General features: G+C 44.5%; 1 protein-coding gene across 8 annotated transcripts in view; it reads right to left on the bottom strand.

Moving 5' to 3' along the window:
- Positions 1–17,145, bottom strand: part of pax6b (paired box 6b) — a 36,092-nt gene that overhangs the window by 9,272 nt on the left and 9,675 nt on the right. For 3 of the 8 annotated variants that reach the window (XM_086185540.1, XM_086185546.1, XM_086185570.1), the window contains 5 exons: positions 10,065–10,134; positions 9,867–9,956; positions 4,398–4,577; positions 1,561–1,614; positions 718–741 (listed from right to left, as the gene is read on the bottom strand). In XM_086185540.1, the coding sequence (XP_086041666.1) occupies positions 718–741; positions 1,561–1,614; positions 4,398–4,410 (91 nt within the window). In that variant the 5' untranslated portion in view covers positions 4,411–4,577; positions 9,867–9,956; positions 10,065–10,134. Of the gene's footprint in view, positions 1–717; positions 742–1,560; positions 1,615–1,849; positions 1,924–4,397; positions 4,578–4,803; positions 4,938–9,866; positions 9,957–10,064; positions 10,135–17,145 lie in introns of those variants that run through there. The other 5 variants (XM_086185562.1, XM_086185586.1, XM_086185577.1 and 2 more) reach the window with 4 other exon arrangements.

The following is a 17,145-nucleotide window of genomic DNA, read 5'->3' as shown; positions in this document are numbered from 1 at the left end:
ATTAAACCGTCAGATAAGGACATCACATACAAATCAAACTCTCCTAAGGTTAAGTCTTAATCATGGCACAATTCCCTCAAGTGCCCGGAGTCGATCTCGCCCGCTGGCGCTGATTATGCGCCTTGTATTCTATTGCAAGTGGACTAATAGCAAAACATATGGTGTCATTTTGGACGCTCCCCACCATATACACCCAGGAGTTATTAGCACAAAAGCCACCGAGGCCGTCGCGACCTTTAGACAACCCAAAGGGCCGGACCCAATGATATCTCCTCGGCAATTCGCACCAGACATCACACGCCAAGCCAGGGGAGTAACCCATTAACATCAATCCGCAGCAAAGCAGGCGCGCAGGGTATTGTACCCAGCTTTGATAAGGCCCATCATCATCTTCATAATAGACAACTGGCAAGCCCAAAAAAAACAACAAAAAAAAGAGATAAAATCCTCTGTCGCATTGCGCAGCCAAAACACAGCGCTACAAATTCATGCCACCGGTTTGTACAACTATTCCGGGTATTATTTGTGCGCGCGCGCGCGTGTGCTTTTTTTTTTTTTTTTTTTTAAATCACATGCCTCATTATGAATCACACTTTCTCCCACACATCAAAACAATCAGTGGTCCAACATATCTCCACTATAGAATGCGCACAGATTACAGCACAGACACGTCATCAAGGCATATGGAGAATAATATAATAAAATTATTCCACACACCTTCATCACAGATGTCATACACCTCTTGTCCAGCAGCAAGAGAGAGAATGTTTCATGTTTAACCTTGTTTGGATCAACAACACCAGGAATAAGACAGTATTCAACTCATGGGCCACTTTTTTTTTTTAAGAAGGAAACTTCTTTCTTTCTTTCTTTCTTTTTTTTTTGATTGGCACCCACGACAATATGCTTGTTAATATTTATCTTCAGGCTGCAGTGAACAGTGAGGCCTGCGGTTGTAATACGAGCATTTTCTTTCTAGTTCATGCTGTCTGTCCGTGAAGAATATGGACTAATCTACATAAGACATTATTGCGTTTGCTCATGTTTCATGCAGGGCTCTTCTCTGCGCGGCTAATCTTGTATGCATCCTGGCAGCCAGCTCGAACGCTAATGCAGACGGCTGTGCAATTATTTAATACCAAGTCAAGCAGAAACAAAAATCTCCCTCTCAACCTCCCCCCACCACCACCCCTCCTACTCCTCTCTCTCCCTCTCTGTGATTAACTTGTTCAGTAGTAACTTGCCTGTATCATTGCAACAAAAAAATGAATTAACAGCAATGAAACGGCCGTCAAATATCTGACAATATTTCGCCCCCTGCACCTCAAAGTCATGCAAATTTATGCCTGCACATACACACACACAACCCCTCCCTCCTCTTTTTTTTTGGTCCACCCCCTCTCTTTTAAAGTGCTGTTAAAGTTATTGCGCAGTGCATAATGTCAGTGGGTGTTGCTTCCTTCCATGCAACCACATTGCGGTTGTAATCAAAGTTTTGTTGTTGTTGTTTTGTTTTAGAGCAAATCAATAAATACATGTACAGAAATAAAGACAACTTACTGTTCTGCATCATTGAGGCTACGCCAGACTCCCACGTGGCTTGGTTGTGGTATTCTAAGCGTCACAAGGAGATAATAAAAGTGGTTAGAAACAACGAACTTTTCGAATGATTCGCATGTTTTCATTTACAAACACATAAAAAGAAAAAAAGTCATCTCGTTCGTTTGGATTTTTTTTATATATATATATATATATGTAGAGAGAGAGAGAGAAATGCGGATCTGGTGTTTATACATGACAGATGCATAATGAATTCCTCAGTGTATGTATGTATTTTAATTAAACTTGCCTGGAAACAGAGTTGACTGTCCACTCTATAACAATTTAGTCAATCATCTGCCGTTTTCACTACTTAATGTCTCCCTATAGGACAAAGCAAAACAACACATTAGCACAGCCAAAGCTATACTGATGCACTTCTTGTCATCTTTATTTGGATTTGAATTAAAAAATAAAGCTACAAATATGAGGACTGGGGGGGGGGGGGTGTTATTATAACGTCTCAAAACGTTTGTTTCCGGAAGCACTTGTCAGGGTAAATGTGAAGTAGCAGCCCAGTTGTGTTGTTGGGACTGGCATTCACATTTTATTTGAAACATTAAGTTATTTTCTCCAATTTTAATTGACAAAAAAAAAGAATTATCTCAGCTGTAGGATCTTTTTTTTTTTAACTATTCTTCCTCTTTTGGAGTGACACACGCTGTCTTCCTCGCCTCACAAGTCTGCTAAAGTCCAGACCAGGAGGGGGTACAAAAAGCCTGCTGGACTCCCAACAATGCACCCCCTTTTTTCTGCCTCCATATACCTCCAAAACCCGGGGCGAAAACTCGGCCTCCGCGACTAGAAACACACAGCTTCCCCACTAAACACACCAACAAGTTCAGATTAATACAAAGAGCCGGAGGCATGCATCCACCCCCTCCGGGACCATTCACACACATTGACACACACATTGACACACACATACACACACACGACCGTGACCCCGGCGCCGCTAGCGTGTGAATGTTGGTTTTGTTTGTGCTTTTTTTTTTTTTTTTTTTTTTTAAGAAGGGGAGAGAGAAAAAATTAAAAGTAATTTCTTGTTATAAATATTTGGTGGTTATTCGGTGCTGCTGGTGCAGGTTGTAAAGCGGGCTTAAAGACACAACAGCGCAGTAGGGAGCTCAATTGGAAAAGACAAATGCATTAAAGGAGCTTTTGAATGGGGAACAGATAAAAAGGGGGCCAGTGAGGGAGAAGTCTGGAGTTTTCATTTTCTCCCTGCATGCAAAGCTGTGTTGTGGGCAGAGCAAAATGGCCTAATACCGACGTGGAGCGAGCCTGCTTCAGGGACTAGGCACGTACAGAGCCGCCATTGCGATTGGATTCTTTCTTTCATGTTTTAAGTGTTGGCTCATCAATCAAATCCAGATTCCATCACACTGGCCCGCATAGCCTGAGTTAGCCTGTTTAGCATATCAACATTAAACAACACCTATATTTCTTATTAATTGATTTATTTGACGTTTAATCTGGCGTTTTAGAGGCCTGCGAACGAACTGCAATTAGAAGCGGGGTTTTTTTTTTTTTTTTTTTACCCTGAATGGAACGTGTGGTTAATCATTTATTTAAAGGTCGAAAGCTCAAACGTTGTTGTTCCTGAGGTTAACTACAATCTAATCTGCATTTCTTTTCCTTTAGTAATCCGTAACGACAATGTCTTAATTCAAGATGCTTATTCTGACTGTTCGATCCTCCGCACACAACATTCATATGCAGAAATGAGTACAATGGCTCCGGTGCAGGTTGAAAGCTTACTGTTTATATGGAGGAGGCTTAAAAAAAATGTTGCATGTTAAAATCAATTTCGTGAGGACGAGTTGAAGTTATAGGAAGCCCGCTTCTTGTCAGCTCCCAGGATCAAACCAAGTAGACAGAATATGTGCCGTTTTATTCATATATTTCTATTTTTTCTTGGCCTACTTGCGTTGTTTTTTATCGTTACATATTCAATACGAAATGCGTAAATAGAAGAATTTGCGGCATTTATTTTTTTATCTTATTTCTGTATTTTCTCATAATGTTTTGTTAAAAAAAAAAAAGAAAGAAAAACGCCAAAGCAGAAAAATAGAATTCTAGTATGAAAGAGCTGAAATTATGTGAAACCTCTCCGGAGCTGAGAGGCCTGCCGGGATCATTGTTGGGCAAATAGTCCTCCTGCTATATTGGACATGTTGTCGCTCGCTGTTAATAAGATTGAAGCAGTTTGAGTAAAGAGAGAAAGTTGTGTTTTGTTGGAGGTTTTTTTTTCTATTTCCTGACAAACAAACACACTAAAACGGGCCTCGCTCCCTAAGTTTCTTCTTCTTCTTCTTTTGCTTCCTTCTTCCTTCTTCTCACTGAGAAGGCGCTTCGGTGACTCGACTGCGTGAATCAATCTGACACCTTTCCTCAACGGGTCATTGCGCCCCATTCTCCACGATGATCACTGTCCCGGCCCAACGTGCCTTTTTACTCTTTGCTGTCATAAAAAAAAAGCGTTACGCTATCCGAGGGGCCTAAAAACAACCGCAGACTAAAGGAAGTAAATAAATAAATAAAAATGGAGCGGATAAAACAGACAGAGACGCTGAAGCCTGTTCGCACATTTGATGGAGTTCAGTGAGAGGACAGGCTGCTCAGTTCAAACTATCAAAAGAAAAAGAAAACACACACACACACACAAACATACACACACACAAGCTCACCTACAGCCGAGAGTAAACGACTAATAACAATAATAATATTAATAACAATAATCATACAATTATGATTTACCCGTACAGAAAAAATAAACTTTTTTTCCAGAATCTCACCTTTTTGGGGCATCCTGCGTGGTTGTCAAAGTCCTTGGTAAACTATAGGCTACTGCCTATTTCTACACACCACAGAAAGAGAAAAACAAAAACAGCCGACCAGGATCAGTCTCTCTCAGGGCGCGAAGAAGAGGAAAAATTAGTTTCCAGTGGTCTTCGGCGGAGACGGAGGGGATATCCCTGCGAAGGAGACAGAGATTGACAGTGAACTCAGATGTCAGGACGCACGGAGTTTGGCGAGGATGTGCGCTGGCGTGTGAGCGAGCGAATGAGAGAGTCGGGGAGAGAGAGAGTGGGGAAGAGAGAGAGAGAGAGAGAGAGAGAGAGAGAGAGGGAGGGAGGGAGGAGGGGAGGGAGGAAGGGAGAGTAATGGTGGAAGGAGGTGGGGGGAAGAGAATGAACACACCTATGCTGATTGGTGAGGGAACAAGTGTATTAATGTATGTGTTCCTGGTCTGCTGTGTGCGCCTCGCTTCGCCTCGCCTCCCTCCGCCGCTCTTCACTGGCCCATTAGCGCGACCCGACCTCTGTCATCATCCCCCATATAAACACTTCCCCCTGCACCACAGCGAAAGCGGGAAACGGGGCCGAGCCACAGCAAGAAAGAGAGCGAGCGATGGAGCGAGAGAGAGAGAGAGAGAAAGAGAGAGAAAGAGAGAGAGAGAAAGAGAGAGAGAGACTCGTCTTCCCAACCCACTAATCAGCCCGCGCATGCAAATACCCTGCGCTCACTTGCTGAATATTGCAAAGCAACTGCCTCGGAAGTGCCCATTGGACGGAAAGCTCTATTCTTCCAGGCTGAATTGGGTCCGGGCAGGGAATCTCAGGCATGTTCAGCAGCACAAACCTGAGGCTAGCTTGTGCTGCGAAGGGGGACGGAATCCAGTACTGAAGTCAATGTGAGAGCAGCTCTTTACGCATGCTAGAGACACATGCAATTATGCTCCTGAGAAGTAGCAAAATGTCACCTCTGCTTATTTGTGTGTGTGTGTGTGTTTTCTATTCTTGATGCCACGTGTCAGAGATCTTCAGGCGATGGGCTCTGACAAATCTGCACTTTAAAATGTTCACCAACTTGCACCAGTTTGGTTCAAATCAAAAATCACGTGAGTTGTGTTTTGCAAAGGAATCTGAAGTCAAAGTAACCCTGAAAGGAGGGCCAGCCTGTTCCAGATTTGTTTTCTTTTATCGTTATTATGTGTCATTGAATATTGTGTGTTCTAAAATAACTCTGCACTCCATCCACAAAAAGAAAACAATCACACAAAAAATGCCCACCACGTGCTTTTGTTGATTCTTTTGGGTATCACCTTCCCCTGAATGGCCTTACCCCTCCTGTCAACAAGAACGCCATGCGTGAAGAGCGCAGCCTTTAGGCAAGCTCGGGTGCTTTTTATGGACACATTTGCGAGGCACGGCGACGTCACTCCTGCGACCTGACAGCAAATAGCACGCGTAAATAAAGTAAAGCAAATGACTGTGTAGCCATGGCCACACGCTCCTAAACTGCGCTGGTTGAATGACTGGCTATTAACGCACACCTCAACGCACCCAAAAGCAACCCCTCTGCGCCCGTGTTTGAGCATACACCCGGAGCTTTGGGCAGCACCAGTCTCCGCACTGAGGAGCCCCGTCGCTCACTCTTAAAAAAAAAAAAAAAAAAAAAAGGAGGGGGGGACCGAAAGGAAGAGAATGAGAGTTGTATGAATGTGGAAGCCAAACTAAAGCAGAAAGGGGGTGCATGAAAGGGCAGAGAGAGAGAGAGAGAGAGTGAGAGAGAGAGAGAGAGAGACGCATAGGCATAAGCAGGGGGAGGGGAGAGAAATGGGGGGGGGTGTAGGACGCCATGAAATGAAGTCATGGAGGCCTACACTTGACTTTCTTTGACATGTGAAAAAGTAGGAGAAGTCAGAGCTCATCAATAAAACACTTTGGAGGTGAAAGAGGGCTCCCTAACAACCATCGCATTCCGGACTATGGGTTCAATGAGTAGACAAACGACGCTGCCAGAGAGAGAGAGAAAGAGAGAGAGAGAGAGAGAGAGCGAGAGAGAGAGAGAGAGAGAGAGAGAGAGACAGAGAGAGAGCTGCCTGGCCTGAATGGGGCCCTCAGTGGGCCGGCGAGATAATGAGCCGAGAGGACCGGCTCAAACTGTCACCGAGGGTCCCGCGGTGAGGAACAACACTTTGGCCAATTCTCCTTCATCAAACAACCCGTAAACTAAACGAGCACATTCATCTGTTTCTCCTTCCTGCATTGTTTCTGTACTCACTTGGACGGGTGGCTCAGCCTATAGGCCTACCGTGAATGGTCGCAGCTTATATCAAAAAGGGGGCAGGAGGTGTGTGTGTGTGTGTGTGTGTGTGTGGTGGTGGTGGTGGTGGTGGTGGTGGGGTGCTCAAACATTTTCACGTCAAGGACCCCCCCTATTAGACATGCATTAGACCACAAACACCCCCCTCCCCTCCCTCCCTCCCTCCCTCCCACCCAGTCACCCCGCCCGACGGTGCCATGATTTACTGTACTCACCAATAACAGCAGCCACGGTGCACAATTTATTTCTAGAACGGATCATAACGTTCCTCATGTTCTTAACACATTAGAGGAACCGTGTTTACTTACGCGTCCTAATGGCTTCTTAGCATCAACGCAGTCATCAGCGTCATCGCTCTTCCTTCAACTTTCTGTCAACATGCGGGCTCCGTCTAAATCCTGACGTCTCCATTCCCACACGGGTATTTGTTCTGGTTGCAGCCCACCTTTGTAGTGCTAATGTTATTGCTTCTCACTTGTCACAGGCTGCAGCTGTCAAAAATTCACACCACTAACCTGCTGCACTGAATGATGAGTGTGTCGAGTAGTTTTCTTTAGAAACAATGGCTCCACTAGGTTATTGATTTCTTTGGTTAAGCTGTAAATCCGCTCCAACAGCTAATTCGTTGTCTCCATTCTCGAGAGATTTTTTTTTTGTATACGTCTGTCCCACATTCTCTGACATTCCAAGTAGACTTTCTCAGTCTGAAAATGGAACATATATGTATTTATATATTTATATATATATATATATTTTAATATTCCTGTTTTGTGAGGTCGTCCGGGTTACCGCAGAAGTCTGAGGAATCGGGGCTGGGCTGATGTTGGGAAAGCAATTAGCCCAATTCGGATTAGCAGCAACTAATGTCACAGGCCTTGAAAGGAAAGCCTAATCTGGTCGCTATTTTCCCTCGAGGCACCATGGTTTTTGTACCCCTCCAGAAACTTTGAAACACACACACACACACACACACACACACACACACACACACACACACACACACACACACACACACACACACACACACACACACACAAAGATAGAAAGGAAGAAAAAACACACACAAGAGAACTGGAAGGGAAAACAGTGATATAGTTTTTGGACAAGGACAAAAATGGAGAGCCAATTTAGATTTGTTTTATTCTGGATTATTATCTACTATTTACTGGACGATATCAATAAAGACTAATTATTCACGTGTGGGATGGACCAGCTCTAATTAGTGCTTCAAAGTTAAAAAAAAAAAGACAAAATTAAAAAAAAAAACAACCTGTGCAATTATTCAATTGATCTGCTTTTTTCCCTTTTAAATTGACAGTTCAGCCACCTGTTCTTCATCCAGACACCTGGGAGTCTATTTCAGTTTTTATAAGGATTTTCACAATATAGCGTGAGGGGTGACTGAGCTGGAAGAGTGAGCTTCATGTGGTTACTATCAGGATTATTACTCCTCCGTTTGTAAAGGTAAAACTACTTTATATGGATTTCATTTTTTTTTTTGTTCTGGAAGCATTTGTGGCGACAGTGGAATTGGCTAATTACTGCAGTTTGTTTTTTTATCATTCAGGATACATTGTACCTTTTAAATAAGTCATCATAAAATTTGTATTAACTGCTCTCAAATTGTAGTATTTATTTGTATGGAAAATCAATTATTCGAATTATTAGATGTAATAATATTGTTAACGACACTTTATATTTAATTCATTAATTATTGTATCGGTTTAAAAATAAATCGTAAGTTAATTAAATGATTTCAATTTGCATTATTATTATAATTATTATTCTCATAATTACTGATCTTTTTTTTTTTTCCTTTTACGAAGGCGATAACTGTGCCTCTGCTTTTGCGTGCTGACGTTGATGGTGACCCGTCATCCATCCAACCGCCTCCGACTGTCACATTCATCAGTGATTCATCTGCATTTTCACAACGTGTGACGATGTTTTCTGTTTCTTTTTTCTATGTTTGTTGTTGTAAATCGGCCATAATTAAATAATCACATGCCTGTCAGGGGTTCTTTTTTTTGGGGGGGGGGCAGATTTTCATTCATCTTATTTATTGTATTTCTAACTAGCTGGCGGTGTGGAACTGATATTATATTAGATGATTAGTAGGAAATATAACTGCATGTTGCGTCATCAGGTGAAAGTATTTGCAGATAGTTATTTTCCCGTGGGGTCAAAAGGCCAGAACCTGTCTGTCAGTAGACTTGTTCATATATGTTAAGGTTTCAGATCTTCAGGTTGGCCATGCAAGGATTGCTGCTCTACCTCCACCACCACAGCGCTCCTCCGTGAGTTTGTGTGTGTGTGCGTGTGTGTGTGTGTGTGAGTGAGGACATTGAGCAGGATATATTGTGTGAAGCCCACAGAAGGTGTACAGTCCTCAGAAGCCCTCTCCTGGCAAAAGGCTGAAGGTTGGGATAAACACCGGGGCTAATGGTGTCACAGCGCTGCTCGGCAAGCATGACAGGAGGGAAGCCTGGACCCAAACACACCAGCGCCTCGACCCGAGCTACCCAGCAAACCCCACACTGAAGGCTCAGAGAGGAAATTAACACCATTTTATATCTGGGAGCACAAATAAAGGGTCTAAAAATCCACATAAGGCTGTCCTGAATACACTGGCCTGTAGACCCCGGCCTCTTTTGGAACATCTTAAAGGAGGACGCACCCGCGTGTTGCCCTGCTGTCAAAACTTTCCGCTTCGTTTCTCTAAACGCAACAATATCGAGGTGTTCCCCCTCAATCACGGACGTGGCAGCGCGATGGAGAAGGTTGGTGCACAAATATTCCGCTGACGGACAGCGTCAATTCCAACTGCGCATCGAAGGAAGCGGAATATAACTAATTTAATTCACTGTGCAGGTGGAAGGATGAATTTCCCCGGCGAGCAGCTGACAACCGTGGCCGACGTGCGCTGAATTCCTCGGTGAATATCGCTAATTACACGCTGTGTGTTTCTGTGTGTGTGATGACAACAACCTGGGCTCGCTGCGTTCAACTTTGTGCACACTTCCTGAGAAAAAGCCTCGCATGCAAGAACCTCACAAATAATTTCAACTCAGTGAGAACCTGCACGAATCGCCAACGTGTCGTGGCTTTAAACCAGAAAGGGAAACTTTTGTAAAATGATGTTTGTTCAAACTCACCGGAGGAAAAAGCAGCAGACGTGTGGGTCCGGTATCCTGATGTGCTTATAAACCCGCGTCTTCCCTCCCCGGGATCTGTCCTCCTCCGTGCTGCAGCGACACAAACTTTTAGGTCCCGGCACAAATCTATCTACCTTTGGATCCGCCGTGAAGTTGAAATGTCAATGAGAGTGAGAGAAAAAAATCTGCTGCTCTTACCAGCAACTTTCCCTTCAGCATCAGCCCGGAGTTGGCAGTGATTGGCTGGAGCGACGGGACGACGTCACACCTTGGACAGGACAACAGCGCAAAATGGGGAAGTGCGCAAGGTAGCCTGAATGTGGCCTGCGTGGCTAACAGTGACAGCTTGCATTTCCTTGTATTTTACTTCGTTCAGTTCTACAGTAACAAATACTTAAAATCCCTTGTTAGATTTTAACAGAGCGAGCAAATTTTTACTTTCATGCATTTTTTTCCTGTTTTATTTTTCAACCTAAGAGCGCCAGAAGTACACTTCATGACACCGGTAGGCATTCACTGCTCAAAGGCACTTTGGGTTTTAAAAAAAAAAAAGTTTTACAAGAGACGTAGGGAGGAGTTAAACTTTTCAATTTCATAAAAAAAGAAACCTCATGTCCTGCTTGTCATTTTCAAACTTAAAAAAAAATACAGGTGGGTGTTGGATAGGCGAGGGTTAGACCTCAAGATGGAGACGCTTGGAAAATCTTATATAAAAAGGAAAAGCTTCTAGTTTTAAATGTTTTTGTTTTAGCCACGTGTTAACAAAAGCGCAGTGGAGAAGCGTGGGTCTTTAGCGCCTGCATTTCAGTCCTGCACAATTAAAATAATGTCATATTTAATGTTTAATGCACGTGACGTCAGCATTCCATCTATGACCGTATCACCCCGGTTAATCTAGGAGGTTAATTTTACTAGCAGCTGGTTTCTTTCAGTTACTGGCACAGCATTCAGACATAACCTATAAAGTTGTTGTTGTTTTTAATCTGAGCATGCTCAGTATGCAACAGGTGTGGACGGAACAGGTGCAGGCAAGTCCCACTCATTGTCACGTACGAACGTCTCCCGGAGGCCTGCACCCACACTGAAAAGTCGTCATAAACAGAGATTACACTGTAGACGTGGCCACACTGCGAGGTGGGGTTTTTTGTCTTGCCTTTTACTTCTCCATAAAATTGTCATCCGTAACTCATAATGGGGCTTCAGCTTTACTGAAGAGGGCTAAAAGCCTTCTCTCCTGTTTCACAGCCTCTGTTGTTTGTGTCAATTTGAACAAGACGGTGAGTAAATGGGCAACCGCGCCGCCGCCTGTCTCTCAGGAAGAGACCGGGGCAGCGCAGGTACGGGCCAGTCAGGACTGGCTGTGTTTGGTCCATTATTTGGAGGAACAGCCATTAGGAGGCCGTGATACTGTGCAACGCAGCAGGGTGCTCGACATCCGCGCTGGAAACCGCACGGCTTGGTCCCTGCTTATCAGGCTGTCAATAAAAGGAGATGGGATACAGCGGTCGAGCCAGGTGCTCCCTTTCCCTTCCCACACAGCCCCGCTCTCCAGAAACAGATCAGGCGTAAACGCAAATCTGTCCAGTCGGTTTTCCCTCTGCCGTCACCACGCTGCTACACAACGCCAACCCCCCCCCTCCCCCTCTCTCGCTCCCTCTCTCTCTCTTCCCTCCTTCCCTCCCCCTTGCACAGCCAAAAACACACTCTTTGATTTATAATGAAAAGTTTGGTAACTATTAAACACTCCAAAGCTCCCTGAAGACAACACCACCGTACAAACACACGATTCCCAGTTCCACGAAGAAAGCCCGGACAACTTTAGAGTTCTAGTTTGACAACCCTGCGTGAGCTCTCCTTCCTCTACATGGCTGATCACATTTAAAACAAATTGTGTAATGATCGACCTCCCCTCTCTAGCCATGCAGAACATGATACCGCCATAGCCGACGCCTCGTGAGCTTATTGTTTACTGCAGCTGTAGCAGACGAGCGCGTCACCGCAGCGCTGAGGCTCCATATATCCAGCAAGAGCAACTCCGACCAGGAGGTAAGCTATCAACTTTAAGTTTGCTCTGTGAAATCGATCGCATATTTGCTTAAAACTTTGCCATTCGTGCGTTAAGTTGTAGACCTAAAATAATGAAATTAGCAGATATGAGTCTAAATAATGAGAGGAGAAAAAAGAGGGGGGGGGCAGGGATTAGTCACCTTGCGAAGTGTAGAGGAGCGGGCCAAATTAGGCCTGTTGCTGCTGACTCTGCCATTCAAACAGCAGGCATAGCGCGCAGAGATTGGTCAACTGATGTATTCAATTTAAGATACGGTGTCCAAAGAGTATATATCAATTACCTCCGACACACTCTCTCTCTCACACGCACACACACACAGACGCACATGCACACATGCAGACGCACAGTCCACGTCTCCCTCTCTCTCTCTCTCTCTTTCTCCCTCTCTCCCCCTGTGTGAAATGTTTTAATAAGCCCTACACGCTCTGTGTGCAGAGTTTGATTTGTTTTCTCTCCAAGCTCCCCGGCCCTGGATCGAGACATTAGCCGAATTCCCCCGGGGTGATTGGATGCAATTTGTCCGGAGTAGACAGGCACGTCCTGGATGTTAGGAATTCACTTTGGCTCAACGTGACAAGTCTGACTTCGATCTACAATTGCATCTGAAAGTGCAGCGAGCGGAAAGATCCCATGCCATTAAGTGTCCCCCTCCTTTTTTCTTTTTTTTTTTTTTTGCAAAACAAGATCTTCCATTTGTTCGCAAATATTCATAATTCCATTTGCGACACCTCTAATCTGCAAGTGAGGCCTCGTTAAATGTGCGCTAACATGGTCAATCCGCCGAGGCAGACTGGACGGAGAGAGTCGCAGCAAAGGGATATTATGCCCCTAATCTATGACCCTTTAAATTAGATTAAAGATTGACAACGGGCTGGATTTTCTTCTTTTTTTAAGTAGTAAGACTGACACCTGCCACGCAGACTCGCCTGTGATTGATTGTGATTCTTCGTGTTGGCAACAATAATGCTGCTGTTTTGCGCAGGGTGCATTTATCACTCACTTGCCAGGAGTGGCTGAAGTCAGTGTCCGTGTCGCGCCGTGAGCTGACAGGGGAAAATGGGAGCTAACGAGGTTGTCAGATGTCCTGACAAGACAAATGAGAGCTCGTCACTCCCTGTGCTTTAATAACGTTTAATGGAAGCGTATTGCTCCGCTCAAAATAAAGAGTTATACATACTAGGGGTCTGGCGGCGACGCAGTTAATTACGCACGGTGAGGTAAATTACGCATCAGCTAAAGGGTGCTGGCCTGGATTCAGCACCACCAAGGTTGACTGGATCTAAAGCACGCATATGGTTTGGAGTTGGTTTCTAACAATGAAAACTGACATTCCAACATCGACTCAGTCATAATTTGTCTTTTTTTTCTTTAAAACAAATATTTGTCATGGAATTACGTGATCCGAAGCATAAAAAATGGCTTCACCTGGCAAGACGAATTTGTTTTTAACTCATTAGCTGGTATTGACCATTAGATCCAAAACTGAGTTATGTAACGAGCCTCTAAACCTTCAGCCCAGACTCGACGTATGAAATAACAAGCAGTTTTTGTTTAATATACGTTTATGTCTGGGCATAAAGTGTAAATACGAGTGTGGATAATTCAAGTTTTAGTTTCCATTTCTTTCTGAACTTTTGAGAACGGTCTGAGGGCTTTTCCCCATCAGGCGACTCGCGTTCCGGGCTGAGCTCTGGGTGACTTTAGAGAATAAAGTCGAAGTTGTGCATTCTTCTATGTAATTCGCGGTGTTGTAGTTACGGTCATGATACATAATCCCCGGGGCAGGCTGATGTTGAGCTTAAACTAAACAGGGTACAAGAGACCAGGCCGGTCGTTTGTGCCATAATTGTCTGATTCTTCGTGTGTTATCAGCTGATTCTTACTGTTTCGCGGGTAAAGAATTAAAAAAAAAAACTGTTTTACACGCATCACCAAACTTCCTGTATTCGTTTCCCTCTAGACTGAAAAAAATCGCTATTAAGAAAATTCGGAATTAAAATAACACTACTCGATATATCCGGACTTCTCCTCTACATCAGGTTCAACTGAGCACGATTCAAAAAGCGCAGTGAGTGACAGGTGACCAGATGGCATCTGCAAAGACCTCATTCTACGCTGCTGTCTGCGCCCCCCCCCCCCCTCTCTCCCTCTCTCTTCTGATGGAGGGGGGCGGGATGTGCACGTAAAAATAGACACAATTTCACTAATGCCATCACCTGGCTTGTGGCACTTTCCTGTGCAGGGTCAGGGAGGCCGGAACACCTGCTGCAGAGGAGCAGCTCCAGAGGATCCGAGGAGGAGAGGTAATTAAACGTGGCTGCACGTTAATAGAGAAAGACAGTCAGAAACGTACTATTTTAGTGTGCAAACCGAGGGAGAAAAAAAAAGTCTACAAATGATTGCGCACAGGCAGTGTTGAGCGTCTAGCTCCGAGCTAGAGAGGAAACGGCACATAAAGCACCAAATGTGACAAACTCACCGCAGATCTGTGTGATATATATAAATGGATGCAGAGGCACAAACGCTGAACTCACACAGATAACCGGGCGATGTAAAACAACACACACTAAATCAGGCAATAACGACGACAAACCGTCTGGAAAATGGACGCACATAGTGCAGCAAGAAATCACTTCTTTCTTCCTCCCTCCCCTTCCTCCCTCTCTCTCTCCCTCTCTCTCCCTCTCTCTCTCCCTCTCTCTCTGTCTGGATGACAAATCCTATCCTGAAGTAAATATTTTGAGGATAATTGAACTGATTATTTGCAAGTTTCTATGTCTTGAATATAAAAGCGGCGGCGTGCCTGCGCGTATTCACAGTGACTTTGCGACCATTGGCAAGATACATTCATAATGTGGCGAATCTTAAATGGCTAATATGCAATTCTGCAGAGTATGTCACGATGCATTATTGATTCAGGCGTCTTCTTTCTTCTTTTAGCGCTTGAGATATAAGACTTTGGCTTCACGGAGGGAATCCAGAGGTTCTAAAAGGTCAAGGAAGGCTCGTAGTTAAATTGTGACATATTTGACCTCTTCGTCGCTTTAACTGACAACGTTCTAAAGGTGGTGGGGGGGGGGGGGTACAAAAAAAATCCACAAAATTTAATGAGGACAAACAAGCGAGAAGCTCTGAAATGTGTGTTTAGGACTGTTGTGTACCTTGAACCTAGATTATTGAGGGCTTCTCTGAGAAGATTCGTGTTCGGGTCACCGCCTCACTATTGATCTTATTCATTCCATCCCTTATATCCAGCAGCACCCCCGCTGCGATACACTCTCCACCCCAGCCTATACAATGTTAAGCCTATAGTGGCTACACATCGACTGTAGACCAAGAAACGTTTCTAAATCTAATCACAAACGAACTGTAATTAGACAAGTAATCACCGGCGTAATTAACAGCCTCTTTCTGCTCGCTGTGCTTTGATATAAACGAGCAGCGAGCTCGGCGCTTTATGGCGCACAAGCTGCAGCAGCAGCGGCGGCGGCGGATAAAGTCTTTATTATTATTGCTAGAAACCCATCTGGTAATAGTCCTGCCCGAGACCTCCTCCCCCCTAATCAAGGTTTTAATTAAAGACGGTTGAGGGCCACGGAGAACATGAAGGCCAGTAATTAAGACTAACATTGGACCCTAACAGATGCAACCCTCCTCCTGGGCTGCAGCAAAGAAGCGAACCTCATAAACCAAGTGGTGATACCAGTTCACTCATGACTGTAAAGCTATGAATGGAGGTTCAAAATATACTCATCCACCAGAAGACAACTTTCAAACTTAGTCAAAATACGTACATTTACGCCGGATTCTAGCCCAACAACCCCCTTATAAGAAGCGGGTTTCCACCAAACAACAGCATTTAACCCCTCATTTCAATTCTGAGGCGCAGGCCCATTGTGTGGGAGGGAGTCTGGATGTTTGTTTTCATATTTCTTTGACGTGTATTGAATTGAGGACAGCTGTAGGGGTTTGTCGCTAGAAAGGAGCCCCCCCCCCCCCCCAGTCGCCCTGCATTAGAGTGATGCCTGCGCACTTGCCCGACTTCTTAGGGTCCGATTCTTAACTTTTTTTTTCTCCCCCTAAGGGACAATTTATCCGAGGTAATAATTATCCATCCAACGTGCCAGGGTGAGCTGGGAGGTGGGCCTACCTTCGATTCAAAACGAGAAAATCATTTTCTCTGTCAGGTTTGTGCTCGTTAATGATTTAAGACAAATTTATCTCACAACCTCACAAAACGCCATCAAGTAATCCTAATTGTAGAATCCTAGGCATAGGTGACCTGTAAAACGATGCTTTGAGGACTATTTTGCGTAACGTCGTGCGTAAAAGTTCGTCTAACCTACCAAGTGATGATAAACTATATATTCAGTCCGCGCACCCCCCCTACACACACACACACACACACACACACACACTTCCTCCATCTAAACTGAATTGGGAAAGTTAAGATTCGCCCCTCTTCAGATGGGGAAGCAGATGGGAAGACGTTCCGCCAGAATCCCCCGCAACGTTCCCTTTCTGCTCAGCCACCACTGGAGGAGACCAACAAGGAGGGCGCACTCTGGCTTCTCGACCCGCACACGTCTTTAACACACTGTGAACCAAAAACCGATTCAAGACCAGTCAGAGACAAACTTATCATTTAGAACAGCGTTTCACCAACCACTACACACACCCCAGACACGAACACACAAACTTGTCCTTCTATTCCTGTTATTGAGAGCCGCTTAGAGGGTCTGACATTTTCCAGATTCTTTATAATTGTTTGATACGATACACTTACTTTGTGTGAGACTGCTATAGTTTTTTTTTTGTTCAAGATCGCTCATCCACTTATCTTTGCATATAAAGTGAAGCTTTAAGTGCTTCAATGAACTACAGAATACTTGAAATGTTCTCAATAAAACAATAAAAACAACAACAAAAAAGGTCCAGATGTAGAAGATCAGTTCTTGTAGCAAATCCGGATTCTTACAAAGCATCTTATATATTAGACACGGCAGGAAAGTGGCCATGTGCTGCAGCAGTGCACGGTCGCAGCGCCAAACACACGCTTCTCCATCACCACCACTTGTGGAGCGTTTCTGCCCCCTAGCGCCCAATCACAGACCTACAAATCAATGAAGGCAAACATCCTGCCAAGGCTGCTGTTGTTGTAGTAGAGTACAGTATCCAAACATGCAGCTGGGTTAATTTGCACACTGCTGA

The sequence above is a fragment of the Aulostomus chinensis genome, chromosome 2, assembly GCF_037954235.1.
Source record: "Aulostomus chinensis isolate RoL2024-O1b breed Wild chromosome 2, RoL_Achi_v1.0, whole genome shotgun sequence".
Taxonomy (NCBI): domain Eukaryota; kingdom Metazoa; phylum Chordata; class Actinopteri; order Syngnathiformes; family Aulostomidae; genus Aulostomus; species Aulostomus chinensis.
This window is presented reverse-complemented; position numbering and strand designations above follow the sequence as displayed.